Here is a 14,628-nt window from a genome sequence, read left to right on the forward strand (position 1 = left end):
ACGCGGGGAGAGCCGGGCGCTGCGCACAGAGCAGGTGCCGCTGCGGCTCGGCGCCCCCCTCGGGCTCCCGGCCTGAGGTTGAGGGGGGCGGCGGGGGCCCGCGCGGGGAGGGGGCCATGCGGCCGGGCTTGTCCCCGGCGCAGCGGGACGGCAGCCAGGGCCGGGGGCGCAGCGGCGTCGCTCCATGCAGCCGGGGCGGCTGGGCGGCGGCGGCGGCGGCGGCGGGGGCGGCGGCTGAAACCATGTCCGGGCAGCGCCGGGGGCCGCCGCCGCCGCGAGCCGGGAGCCGCGATGGCCCGGTGGCCCGCACCGCCTCCGCCTCCGCCGCCGCCGCCGCCGCTCGCCGCGCCGCCGCCGCTGCCCGGCGCCTCCGCTAAGGGGCCGCCGGCGCGCAAGCTGCTCTTCATGTGCACCCTGTCCCTGTCCGTCACCTACCTGTGCTACAGTCTGCTGGGCGGCTCTGGCTCTCTGCAGTTCCCCCTGGCGCTGCAGGAGCCCCCGGGAGCCGCCGCGGAGCCCCCGCCGAGCCCGCCGTCTTCCTCGCCGCCGCCGCCCCGCGTGCGCCCCGGCGCCTCCTCGCCACTGCCGGACAACGCGAGCCACGGGCCGCCGCCCGAGCCCCCCGAGCGCTTCACGGCACCCGCGGCCGACGGCTGGGGACTGGCGAGCGGCGGCGGCGCCCGGGACACCTGGTCCCGGAGCCCACCGGCCCCAGGAGACACGGTCACAGCACAGGGCGCGCTGCTGGGGCGCGGGGCGCAGGAGCCGGGCGCCACTGAGGAGCTGGCAGGCCCGAGGGCGACCAACGCGAGTGCGGAGCGGGGACCCGTCAGCACCCCTGATTACGGGGAGAAGAAGCTGCCCCAGGCGTTGATCATCGGGGTCAAGAAAGGAGGCACGCGCGCACTGCTCGAGGCTATCCGCGTCCACCCGGACGTGCGGGCCGTGGGTGTAGAGCCGCACTTCTTCGACAGGAACTACGAGAAGGGGCTGGAGTGGTACAGGTAGGAGGCTGTGAGGCGCGGGGCGCGGGGCGCGTGAAGGGTCCCAAGAGCCCATAGCCCAGGCAGCCTGGGTGGGGGCAGTGGGAACCGTGTCCGGGTTGCACAGGGTGCTTGTGCTGAGAAGGCAGGACTCCAGCTAAAAGATCACTTTATTTCCGGGCGAGGGGAGGAGCAGGTGCCTTGGGATTTACCAGGCTCTAAAATCTGGGAATCCCCAGCCCTCGCGCCTGCCTGCGGGGTGTTTCCCAGACCTGGCTGCTACAGGGCTCTGAGCTTCTAGGTTGGGAACATGCCGAGGAATGACACAGAAGAGCTAAATTGACGACTTGGCTTTGAGATCACCGGGAATCAATCAAAAGCGCCCTCAAAAGCATTTGCGTGGCTGGAATCCAACGTCAGTGTTTTAAGGTCAGAGCAAAAGGAGCAGTTTAAAAAATCAAAAATCAAAAAACAAAAAACAGATGGTGTAGGCGCTTTGACTTTCTAGTAAAGGCAGGGTGTTTCCTACCTCTGTGACTGTCCCTCCTGGCTTAATGAGTACTGGGCTGATTTAGCACCAGGAGCCTAGGTTTCTAGATGCCAGTTGATGCTCTAAGTGTGTCTATGCCCTGCTCAGTGCCCTTTCAAATCTGAGCCTTGGAGACAGATTAGAGTTACTTCTGCAAAGAGTTATATACCTCTTTCTCATCATCAGATATTGGTGCAAGAGAGGGAGTAGGAGAAAGTTAAGTGCAGGTCAGGTAGCTAATAATCTACATTTCTTGTCAGCTGTGACATTAAAACCGAATTGGTGCAATGCCCAAAGTGCAGGCTTCATCACTCTCTTGTCCACCCTTTCCTCTCCCTCATCATATCTTTCTGGAAAACAGATCTGGATGGGTGGCCCGATCTCGATCACATTTCAATAACTAATTGCAACTGTCAAACAGAAACACAGCCTTTGTCAGCTGAAGCGATGCTATCAGTTCCACAGAGCCAATAGGTAAAATTGGCCTGTGATGGGGTTGCTTTTCTGTCAGAGTGACATGCTTCCTGGGTTTGAATTACAACCTGGGAAAAGTTTTGCCTATAACTTTAGAGTATGTAATAAGCATGTGTGTTGTGATTGGTTTCTCCAACTTTTTTTTTTTTTTTAATTTGCCTTGTGCTTTAATAGCTGGGGAGAAGTACACCCCGGCATAAACATTCCAGCACATCACACTGACACTGGGAATGTGTCTGTTAATGTCTTGTCTGTTTCAACAGTAAGAACTAATTGGGATATTTTAGGAGGCTTCAAACAGTCCCTTCCTATCAAAACATAAAACAGCAAGTGCCTAATTTAACTGGAAAAAATTCGTATTTATAACATCACAAGCCATGGCTTCCAGTTTGTGATTATAATTAAAAAGGTGTTAGGATGATTAATGCAACAACAGCAAAATAAAGACAGGGGAAGATGTCTGGGAAGGGTTCAGTTTACTGGTTAGCTACAGGCATGTCCAAATTTCTTCTGTGTTGTGGCTTTAGCCATGGGAGGGTAACTGTGGACTCCCCCCACCCCAGTTCTAATTTTGAAGCCATGCATCTTGTAGGAAGTGTCACATGCCCTTTCAGAGAGGCATAAAGATCAAATCTTGGAGCCTGTGTTTTGGGTGGCTTTGCTGCAGTAGAGCTACGGAAAGGAGTTCTTTATTTGGATGGTGAATAAAGTTGGTGGGGAATGCTTGAGCTAGGAAATCCCATCCTGGGATCTGGAGAGTTTTGTATATGAACAGAAAGAGGACCCAGATTTCTTAGGGTTTTAAACACTGAAGTTGGGAAGGGAGGATACATGAGCTACCTCACTATCACAACATGGCTACTGAAGGTGTGTGGTGGTGTAATGAAACCCCCAGCCTCCCATCCTAGCCAATACTTGTGGTTTGTGTGTGACTTGATACTACTATTTGTTAGCCCTGAGTAAAACTGCTAAACCCAAATGTACATCTAGAACAAGGTCTGCTTGGTTCTAGGTAAGAGAACATTTGCTAACTCTTGTTCCTCAGTCCCTGGCCCTTAACCTCTTGCCTTATAGATCTGCACAAGGCCAAATGGTGTTGATTGGAAGTGAGGAGGAGATGCTGTCTTAGCTTCATGGAAGTGTGTGGCCATCTAACAATGAGGGACTCCTTAGCCACTGAAACGTGGCTGATGGCAAGATTCTGGGAAGCTCCCTAGGTTCACTGGAACCCAGTGTGCTTCCCAGCCTCATTAGAGACAGCCATTCTTTGAGGACATTTGTGAGACTTCATTAGCCTTGTCTTTTCATGCTTGCTCTAAGCCTCTCTCCAATGTAGGACGAAGGGATGATAGAAACGTGAATAGTGGCTTCAGTTCAAACCAGTGGCAGAAACCCTTTGTCTTGGTTCCCTGAGCAACTCTGGGCTCTCTAAATGGCAGAGCCTGGACTTCCTAGCGCCGTGTCTGCAGTTTACAATATGGTAGCTTCATTGAAGTTTAATTAAAAGCTTTAAATTTTCATTATTTGTTTAACCACTTATTCATTTACTTAGTTATTGTTTTACATGTTCCCCCAGTTGTCCACTGCTTCTGCAAGTGGTCCTGGATTTTGTACATTGAGCAAGAAGGGCTGAGATGAATCTGGTACTGCTATCAATGCAGCTAGCTGGCTTGGGCTTCCCTCCTATCTAACAGATCAGCCTTAGCAGGTTTAGTTCTGTAGCATCACTCCAGTTCTCTCCAAATCCAGGTTTTGCTTTGCACCAATGCTGTTGATCTAATGGGATGTAAAAGCACATTGGAGATTAAAATATATACATTTGATTTTCAGGGCAGCTCCTGACTAGTGGATTAGGATGTGTGTGTTCAGGCTGCAGAGGTGCTTAGCCTCCATGGTGGACTGACCCAGCCAGTGGTTAATAAGCCTGGTGGATCAAGCCCTCCTCCTCTACCTTTCTATACCTTCTCCAAAAGGGCGAAGCCACATGCAAATTTTGTAGGAGCTGATACAGTGGTCCTGATAGAGACCTCCAACCCTTCTAATAAGGGATGGGACCTTGGGGCAGACTCTGACTACCACTTTAGAACTCATCACAATGACAGAGTGTAGGAACATGTGCCTCTCCTGTCACTCACATGGATAGTGACCATGGCCTTTTGCTTTAGAAACTACTTAGGTCCAAGGTGATGTCTGTGGTATTATGTGAAGTGATTTGAAGAACCTGCTGCGTGCTGAAGGGTGCCCAGCTTTTGCTCCCCAGTGGAGGGGTCGGCAGCAGCACTCTCAGTTGGTGTCTGGAGAGAACACAGAGGACAAGAGATGCTGGCATTGATGGAATGCCAGCCATATTATTGGCTCACACTCTATAGATGTGCAGCATTGAACTTACGCTGTGAGCTCACAGTGGTTTATTTTTTTATATTTTTTTTGACCACATTCCCTTTATTCCTGGAGGTAAGTGACTGGCTCAAGGTCCTAGGTTGGTGGCTGTCCTAGCTGAGATTGAACCTGCATTTGTCCAGTTGCAGGTGGTTTTATTTCTTGGCCTGCACCACATTGCCACTCACTAATACTAAAAGAACAGCTTCTATTTCAGTCCCTTCCTTCAAAAATGAATAATAACTGCTCACTGTACATCATTCAGTACCATTTTAGGGATGGAGGATGAGGTGAAACATGAGATAGGTGGAGTGCCCATTCTTCCAAAACAGTTTGCAAAGAGGTGGGGGAGACAGCAAACAAGCAAACCAAACAGCATGTAGTGAGCATTTTACGTTTGTGAGAGTTGTAAAGAAATCTTAACTAACTAAAGGCCTAGAGCTCTTCTGCGCAGGGTGGTGACTCCCACAAGTGAGTGGTATGGCTGAAGTGGCCAAATTGGAATATGCCAAACGCATGAAATATACAGAGGGAAAAGTTGCTCAGTAGTCATTTTCTATTCATATCACACAGAAACCCTAGCACTCATATTGAACTAAATAATGTACATTATTAATTCTGTGCTTTGTGTGTGTGCGTGTGTGCGTGTGTGTTTGCCTTTTATGGCTGTTGTTGGCACTTTAGGAGACTGATGCCATGGCCTCCAGTGAGTGTTCCAACATCGAGCTACAGCCTCAACCCTTAACTTCACTTTTTTTTTTTTACCTTTTAAAAGTGCCTATTAGAAGATGTAAAAGCACATCCATGAGGAATTGTAGTTCTATTGGGTGGCCCATGTGTAGTTTCAAGCTTTTAAATGTTAAGCATGCCCAGGCATCTTTGTTTATCAGGATTCGGATGCTGTAGGTCTGGATGGGGTGGAGGAGGGGATGCTGAGTTTCTGAGATGTCCTAGATGCCATTGTGGCTACTAAGTATTAGAGCTTCCTTTAAGCTTAAGTTCTTTGATTTGTGAATGTGTTAGTGTATGTGCGTGTGCCTGTACATGCATGTACATGTGTGTATGTTCACACATACCCATGTGTGCATCCACATGTGGTATTTTGAGATGATAACATAGTGGAAACTATGTAAATAGAGTGATAGAGTAAGACCTCCCCCCTCCCCATATAAAGATCCAGTTGGAGAGGCTCTCAGCAGAAGAAGAGTGAGTGTAAGGGTCCTGAGGTAGAATCGAATTGTGTGGTTCATTCATCACTCTGGATGCAGTTGAGTTCACAGCAGACATTGTAGTGTACCAGCTGAGGTATCTCCAGTATGTAGCATGTATAACATCACTCAGGTATTTCTTCCTGATACCGAAAGTGGGTGTGTTCCTTAACAACATGAGTGTCCCAGAGCAGAAGTTTAAATGAGGCTGAATAGTGTTCATCCTCATTTCTAAAATCCTTTTATATTTTTTCTTGGGCCTTCATCTTTACCAGGGATGTGAGATGCTGTCTCATTTGGATTGGTTTAGGAAGAGCCCAGTAAGGAGGACTTTGCAACCTGCATCTCTTTCATATTGTAAACAAATTCAGGTGACATCAGGGCCCTTGTGGGTCAGATAAATCAAAGCAGCCACTAGGAGGGGTTGATCTTAATCAAGCTCACTTCCCTTAAGCTAGAGACAGCTAGCTGCAGCCCTGTTTCGGCTACACTTCCATGCACACACGACCCAAGGTTTATCAGATTTTTACTCTGTAAGAGAAACTGGGAAACCAGGTTTCGATGTAAAATCTTCTGGTTTTTAGTATTGGCCACAGATTTTGGTTCCTTAAAAGGCATGGTGTAGGCCAATACTGCAGAGCAAATGAAACCCATCTGTGGGCTGGATGCAGCCAACTTGCTGCCAGTTTGCGACCTCTGGGCTAAACTCATTTTGGAAAGTAACTGTGTGCAGTGGCCAGAATTGTGGCTTATGTGTGCTATTTGGGTCAGTGTTTCTTTCTTTTCTAGCTTTTTGCAGTTGCATGGGAATTACCACCCAGGTATGTGTCAATAAGCACCAACAGAGCCTGGTACAAACACTGAGGCCAGGAAAGAAACTTCACATATTAAATATCGTTTTTCTTCCCAATTAACATTTCTTGCAGGTAGACCCAGTTCCCCCTGCCTCACCCTCTAGAGTGCAGGGATCACAGATGTGCACTGCCAGGCTAGCTGCTTGTTTTCTTTCTTTTCTCTTGTTTTTTGAAGCCCGGGGATGAAATTCAGGACCTTATGCATCAACCACTGAGCTATATATTCCCAGCAGGAAAATTCTTAACCTATTAATCCTGAAGTGCCCACAATTGATCTGTGTATAGATGACTTGGATTTACAAGAAAAATTCCTGAAGGGAGGATGGAGACCTAGAGGTAGGACGAATAGGTTCTCAGTCTTTCCCTGCTATGTCTGGTACCAGCTTGCTTATATTAATAAAGCACATTCTCTGACTGAAATACTTTGGTCCTCAAATGCATTTCTGTACCAGGTGCTTAGCAGAGATGGACATAGGAGACTGAAGTGATATGATGTGGGGGCAGGCCCTTGATCTCTGAGCCAAGATCCTCAGCATGCTTATTGGGTGATCTTGGCTATGTTGATATCGTGAACTCTCAATTTCTCCATCTGCAGAATGGGCTCAATTATTGTGTATTTCCAAAACACTATATATCAATGAATTTCTGTGCCATTTCAAATCCCTTGTGAAGAGTTGGTGATGTAAAGTATCTTGCTTGGTTTATCCATTTTCTTTCAGTGCCTCACTTTTATTCTGCCCATCAGCATGGAGGACTCTAAGGAGAAGCCATCACTCATTTGTCACTCATTTAAATAAGGTCTTTTATTTTAAGATTACATCTGAAAGAGGAATTGCAAGTCCGTAGAAGCTCTGAAGTAGCTCTTCAGAGAACAATTGGAGGGCTCCAGAAGTCTGCCTGTTGGAGCCAAGTGGGAGATGAGTCTGATTTCCCGAGGTCACCCTGGTCATGCTATCCACCCTGAAGACCTGGGGGAAACTTGGCTTCATTCTCTGGGTTGCCACTCTCTTGAGCCTTTGGCGGAAACACACTCCATTTGCCCCAGATGTCCCAGAAGCAGTGGGCTGACAGGCAGGCTCATCTTGTCTTCATCTTCTCCACAGGAGCCAGGACACCCTGTTACACTCCCACCTGAGCTCTGGTGAAGTCACTCAGGGGCTACAGCCAACTGAACACAATTACTTTTTATTTTTGTAAGCTATACCAGGACCATTTAGTTTTAAATTGGGTCAGTGTAGCAACCTGGAGACTCCAGGTGAATGGAAGACTGCTAGGGTTGTATGCTTGTAAACTTGGAAGGGTTGGGTTTTTCATATTGGGTGATACCTCTGGAAGGGACTGAACCACCCCAGCGAAGCCAGCTCTGGATCCCATTGGTTTCTGTGGTTTAACAAGCAACTCTGCACCTGTCTTGGGGTTTCCAGTCTGAAATTATAATTTACCACAGAGACTTTACACTGATTTTGCCATTAATTAAAAAGCAGAAGGTTGATTATTTTTTCCAAAGTACTCACTAGTTACAATTGCCTGCCTTTGAAATTATTTTCAACCTTTATTTTAAGAATATACTATCCAGGTGTGGTGGCATACACATTCAATCCCAGCACTCAGGAGGCAGAGGTGGGCAGATATCTGTGACTGTGAGGCCAGCCTGGTCTACCCAGTGAGTTCTAGGTCAGCCAGGATTATGTTGTGAGACCCCTTTTGAGGAAGAAAAAAGGACTATAGGAAGCAAATTTATAGGGTAATGAAGTAGCATGTGTATCAATTCAAATACATAGGCATACACACACACACACACACACACACACCTATTTAGGTGGTTTTAAGTGAGAAAAGGTGAACTTGACTCTAACGGATGGTTTTTTGGCATATGTCATGAGGAAGTTTGTTGGGTCATGGGCTTCCGGGAAAGCCATGTCAGGCTCAAAGGAATCAGTAGACTTCTGCATTCTTCCCTCTACCATGTTTGTCTCAGCTTGTTTCCTTTTCAGGTGGGCTGTCTCATCGATTTTTTCCATGTAAATAACAGCCCCCCCCACACATGTTTTGGGGATGCCTTCTAAGAGTGTCTGTACAGTATGCCTAGAGATGCCATTGTTAGAGCTACGACACATGCCCCCTCCTAAAGCAGGAGTTGGGTGTGCTCTCATTAGGTTGTGGTGATTTGTAGACACTTCTTTGACTTGGAGTGGTGTTGGGAGTGGGGAAGCAGAATGAGTCCCATCAAAATCACAGGAGAATTTTATTGCTAGAAAAATTAGTCAGTTACACTAGATGCTCATGAAACATAAAAACCCACTCTGGGATGGTCCATGATCTCTCAACTAGCATTCTGATTGGTAAGAGGTTTAAAGGATTAGTTTGAGGTCAGCTTATTTCTCATTCATTCATTCATTCTTTTATTCATTAAGCATGTAATATCAACTGTGTGCTCTTTGCTTGGTTTAAACATGGACACTGGTTAGAGAAATGGACATATAGATTATTATATGAAAAAGGAACATAGGCTGGCCTTGACTGAATGGGATTCACTCTAAGCGTGGAAGGGTATTTCAGTCCTTGACAATGTCATTTATATTCAATTTTAACAAATGTGCAAATTCATGTGGTGTATGTTATGAATGCTGGAGAGATAGTTTCTGTCCTGGGACCAGGCCACACTATGCCCCTCTGTAGGACATTTTCATTCTACTTCCTCTTCCTGGAATACTCTGTCTCCAATCGCCAGGTTGCTGGTGCCTCTTTATCAAGTCCTTGGGTGTCCACTGGAGTGTAGAGCCTTCCAATAGCCGATCTCCTCTAGATAAAGATTCCCCAGTTCTGCCCTGCCTGAGCTGCATTTCTCTCCTCACAGTACATATTATTCTTCAGGGTTACCCTGCACAGTTACTCCCTCATCGGATACAAACCACACAGAAACAAGGACCTTGTCTATCGCATTCCTTACCCGTCCTCTGATATATAATAGACACTCAAAAGTCGATGGGTTGTTAGCTGCCAATAAGGACTCAACAAACTAATGAGATCAAGGAGAGCCTTCTGTGTGGTAAGGCTCCAGACTTCTGAGAACAGAGGGCATTCCTGTCTCTTGGGAACTTGGGTTATAAACTGTTGTGCTTTCACATGCTAATTCCAGAGGACAGTGCCACAGTGTGAGTGGCTAGGTAGATCTCTCACTACATGGTGCAAGGAGGATAGACTTAGAATGTGTGTGAGTAGACAGGCTCCTACTCATCTAGCTGGGTACGTTCCCACTCTTACAGATTAGTAGAGGGTGAGCCTGGGAGGGCAAGCAGTGTTTCCAAGGACATACAGTGGGCTGTCAGGACCCTGGTGAATTTGCAGTGACAAACAACGCTAGTTTTCTGGCCCCTATGACTATAGTGATGTTCTAGGAGAACAGTGCTGACTCTCATAGGCCATTTTGCTTCAATAGTCATTGGGATTAAACATCTTCAACTGCACCACCGGTGTCATTGCCACTGGGTGTAGTGGAACACACTCATAATCCTAGCACAACCAAAGCTGGGGGATCCTGAGTTCAGGGCTAGGCCGGGCTACATAGCAAGCTCTTATCTCAAAACTATTTTCACATAATTGCCTTTAACGATCAGTTGCAGAAAGCTCCTGTTTGGTTTGGTGTGCTGTGCTTGCTGATGCTGGAGGGTGTCTTCCTTTCTTGGGCTTCCACATCAAAGCTCCTGCTGGAGGTGAGAATCTTGAGAGTTACTAGAGCTGAGGAAATATCTGAGTTAAATCATGGCTCTCCTCTTTCCAGGGCCCTTTGAATTTTACATTCACCTGACATTTTGATAAGGAATGTGAACCTGGGGCCAAAGAGATGTCTTGGTGCATAGAAGTACTTCTATGCAAATGTGAAGGCCTGCAGTTGAATCTCCAGAAACCATGGGTAAGGCAGGCATGTAGTATAATTGCCTGCAATCCCTGTGCTCCCTGGAAGAGACAAGAGGTACAGACAGTTGAATCCCTGCAAGCTCCAGGGTCAGATAGTCTGGCATCCACTGAGATAAAACAACGAAGAAACACTCTTCCAAACAAGGTAGAAGGTTAGGCCCAAGCACCTTAGGTTTCTTTACTTGCCATGTATATACCTTGACACATACTTGTACATTCTCACACATGTGGGTCTGCAAACTCACATGCACACATTGTGCACAAATACACACACACACACATACACACACACAAATAAAATAAATAGGGCAAGAAATAAAAAAGAATTATTATAAGTAGTTTTCATTTTTAAAGGAGGACCTGAAATCAGAACTTTTGTGTCAGAGTTCCTCATATACTTCCCTTATATGCAGATTAGTACTTAACCTTTGAACCTTGTATTTCACATCTTTAAAATGGGGCAGCAGCCTCTTTTCAATCCTAAGTAGTCTTTCAGAAGGAGGACAAGGGTTCTAAGCAGAGAGCTACCTTGTCTACACCTGTTAGTTGTTATTAATCCACGCACGTATTCTGAATTCCTCCAGGTAATTGGTTTTCTGGGATGTTGCACTCCAGGGAATACCTGAAATACAGGACAAGCCCTCTTATCATAAAGTTAGATTAAGAAGTTTAATTTACAGAAACCATTATACAGCATGGATATCAAATGTTCTGAGTGCAGACTGCAGAAAGTTCCAGAGAACTCTCGGATAGCCTTAATCTGCATAACTCTCTCCCCTGACTTATGACCACTGGTGTTTTATACTGAAACAACATAAAGAGTAATGGGGCATGCTTGCTTTGTCAGACTCCCCTGCAGTTAATCAACTCTAGAAGTGACCAGCAGAGTCACTTATTTTGTTCTCAATTGGCCCATCATCTTTTCCACCCCTGGCATATCCTGGCTGTATTTCCTAAGCTGGTATATTCTTATATCACCTCCTATTGCCCATCCGTCCTGCTTTCTAATCCTGTGTGGTAGGCAAAGTTAATAGTCACGTGAAAGATCTTTATCCTAATTCACAGGATACGTTAGATTTCTTGGCAAAGGACAGTTGCATTTCAGATGGAATTAAGATTAAGTGTTAGCCAGCTCACTGAAGGACAGATTGTCTCATATTTTCTTTATGAACCCAGTTAATTACAAGAAACCTCATAAATGGAAGGGGAGGTGGTGAGAGGCCCAGAGGCCCAGAACCACATGAGGGATCCAGTCAGCTATGTCTGGCTTTGCCAACAGAGGGAAGGGCCATGGGCCAAAAAGTTTACACAAAGCAAGGAAGTAGACTCTTGGCATCTTCAGAAGAAAGGCGGCTTGGGGACACTTCCATTGAGATCCATCTCAGACTTTGGTTATGTGAACAGCAGATATTGTATTTATATTGTGTTAAGCCTCCAACCTCAGGGTGACTTACTACAGTAGCCACAGGTAATGAACACACTTTAACCAGGTGTACCTAGCAGTTGCCAAAACCACTTGATTCTTTCTCTCCTTTTCTTCTTTTCTGGAAAAATATCATTTTCAGGTCCTTCTGGTTCTCTTCCCAAAGAGATGGAGTGGAGCAATGTATAAACAGTATTTCCAGAGTGTAAAAATACGAGTGGTTGATAGAAGCTATAGGGTTCATTCTCTTGTAGTCAGTGAATGTTGATTTTCAGAGCTTGTCATTGTACAGGCATCAACCACTCAGAAACCTAAGTTTTAAATGAAGCTCAAGTGGATGTGTGCGTGTGCGCGTGTTTATCAGTCAGGACACAGAACCAGTGGAAATCATAGGGTATATTAGAGAACATGTAACATTTACTTAATCTGTATATATGTTTTTACACCAAGGATTCCAAGCCTTCTGAACTTGAGGCCTTAGCACTGATCTTGCAGTGTTGTTGTCTTGGAGCTGTATCAACCCACACACTGCATGTTGGATTTCCCTTTTAGATTGGTACCTTCTTTGTGGCAGCAAGGTTTTGTAGCTTACATGAAAACTCAGTATTTGTGTATATCCTTGATGATTGTTTTCATGAGAAGAAAAATAAGTTTCTTAAAATTTGTCAAAACTATTTAATGAAACATGTGTTTGATAAGCATATTTATATACATGTATCATTAAGTGTACACATGCAAATATGTTGTATGTATTTATACACAGACATATGTTCACATATATTTCTATTTGTTCTCTATATCTCTATCAACCTGTGTATGTTCCTACCTGTGTGTGTGTGTGTGTGTTTGTATCTATGTCTGTCTGTCTATCTATCTATCTATCATCTATCATCTATCTATCTATCATCTATCTACCTATCTACCTATCTACCTATCTACCTATCTACCTATCTACCTATCTACCTATCTATCTATCTATCTATCTATCTATCTATCTATCTATCTATCTATCTAGCACTTTTGTCCTGGCTCAACCCTTATCTCTTGTCCACTTGCCTATCTTCTTATTTTCATGTAGTAACCACAGTAAATGACCGTTTTAGAATATGAAGCAGATCATACTTCTTATTCCATTTAATTTCCAAATGAGTTCATGTAGAAGAAATTCCAAGCCTGGCTGGGACCTGCAAAACCCTACACGTCTGCTTCCTTCTTTCCACTGCAGTCATGTTTGCTCACCTCTTCTCATTGCTGTTTGCACTGCTCTAGCCTCCTTGCTTGACCTGAGAATCTAAGCATGACCTAGCCCTAGTGCCTTTACACTTATTGTTTCTTTGCTTGGAATTCTTTCAACCAGTTAACTGTGTCTTTGCTTACCTATCCTCAATGTGGCCTGTTTTGTAGTGCTTGGTTTGCCTAGTGTTGCTAATGCTAGTGGCTTTACTTGTTGGAAGGTGCCACATGGATGTTAATTAACGGTACAGTACTCCACAGTTAATCCCTTTACCCTCCAAGTTTTTGTTGTGTTGATTTTCCCAGTTTTAATTCCATTGTCTTGGGGATTGGTGGTTCCATGTGGAACCACAAAATGACTTTATCATGGCCGTGGTAAAGTTAAAAGCCATTTATGTTCCTCTCAAGCTATCCTTGCTATTTAAATACACTGCCACCGGGTGGTGGTTGTATGATGTAGTGCATTCACTCTTCTCTCTGGCTTTACCCCTGCATCTTTAGCTCCTAAGTCATAAATCGAGAAGCATTTTAAAAGGTTCATGTTGGAGAAACAAGGGTATTGAGACAGATGTGCAGAACTGTGTTTAGAACAAATTCACAGTTGGTGTCCCTCCCCACTCCCTTGTGAGCCAGTTTCTTCATTTGTCTTCAGATGAAGAAAGAATTCTGGCAGGTAGCTTTTTTATTTTTTCCATATTAGCATTCCCTTGACTCCCAGTGGACAAACAATGAACACATTGTGCTAATCTAAATATAAGTTAAGGTGCTTAATATTAGAAAATGTTATAGTACATATACTGGGCAGTGGATGGGCGTTATCCACTTTGAAAAGTACACAGCCATTTCAGCCAGTGAACCCCATAATCTCAGCTGGGACCACTAAGTTCCTTATTTAGGACAGCAGAGCTTGTTCTCTGCAGGCTGGCTGTCATTCATTCCTGAATGCTTCTTGCTTTCCTTGGGATTGCATTTACCTCTTTCTCCATATCTCAATCATCAAGAAGAGGAGATTTTCCTGAGTCACAGCCCATTCAAAAGCCTGGAATCACTGTCTGATATAACTCTCTTAAAGAAAATGATTTCCAGTGGTGTATATTCATTTTTAGACTCAGAACTTGAGTGGCCAGGATTCTTTTGGTTATAGCTTACATTAATCCCAGATAAGATCAGAACTAAGCATGATCCAAAAGGAATTTAATAAATAGTTCATGTATATGAGAAGTCCCAGGTAGGGAAATGTGGATCTTTCAAAAAAAATCAATCTAACATTTTTTTCTTACTTATTTGAGAACTTCATATGTGCTTGCAATGTATTTTGAACATATTCACCTTGTACTCTCCCCACAACTCTTCCAAGGGATCTCTATTTTTAACATGTGGCTTAATCAGGGCTGAATTTTGCCACCAGATTTCACTGTTTAGATTCTGCTGCTGAGGTGGTCGGGCTGCATTTGTAAAACTTTTCCCTTTATGGCTGTGAATGAATGTTCGCCAGATACCTTTTCTTAATTGCAAGTAGTAGAGGTCTCTGCCCCTGCCCCCAAAATTCCCTGCCTCTGAAGAGCAGAGGGTGGGGATCAGTTCTTCTGGAGGTAAGTGGTAATGGGATGCAGGGATTTTTCCTAGA

The 14,628-nt window shown here is 45.3% G+C and overlaps 1 protein-coding gene across 1 annotated transcript in view; it reads left to right on the forward strand.

Annotated features, from left to right (window-relative positions):
- The first annotated feature begins 219 nt into the window (after nucleotides 1-219).
- The window catches only part of Hs3st4 (heparan sulfate-glucosamine 3-sulfotransferase 4), a 396,085-nt gene continuing 381,676 nt past the window's right edge, over nucleotides 220-14,628 (forward strand). Inside the window, exon 1 of the mRNA XM_051192895.1 lies at nucleotides 220-1,004. Coding sequence (XP_051048852.1) covers nucleotides 292-1,004 — 713 coding nt within the window. The 5' untranslated portion in view covers nucleotides 220-291. The remainder of the gene's footprint in view (nucleotides 1,005-14,628) is intronic.

This window comes from Phodopus roborovskii, unplaced genomic scaffold (assembly GCF_943737965.1).
Source record: "Phodopus roborovskii unplaced genomic scaffold, PHOROB, whole genome shotgun sequence".
NCBI classification, from domain to species: Eukaryota; Metazoa; Chordata; class Mammalia; order Rodentia; family Cricetidae; genus Phodopus; species Phodopus roborovskii.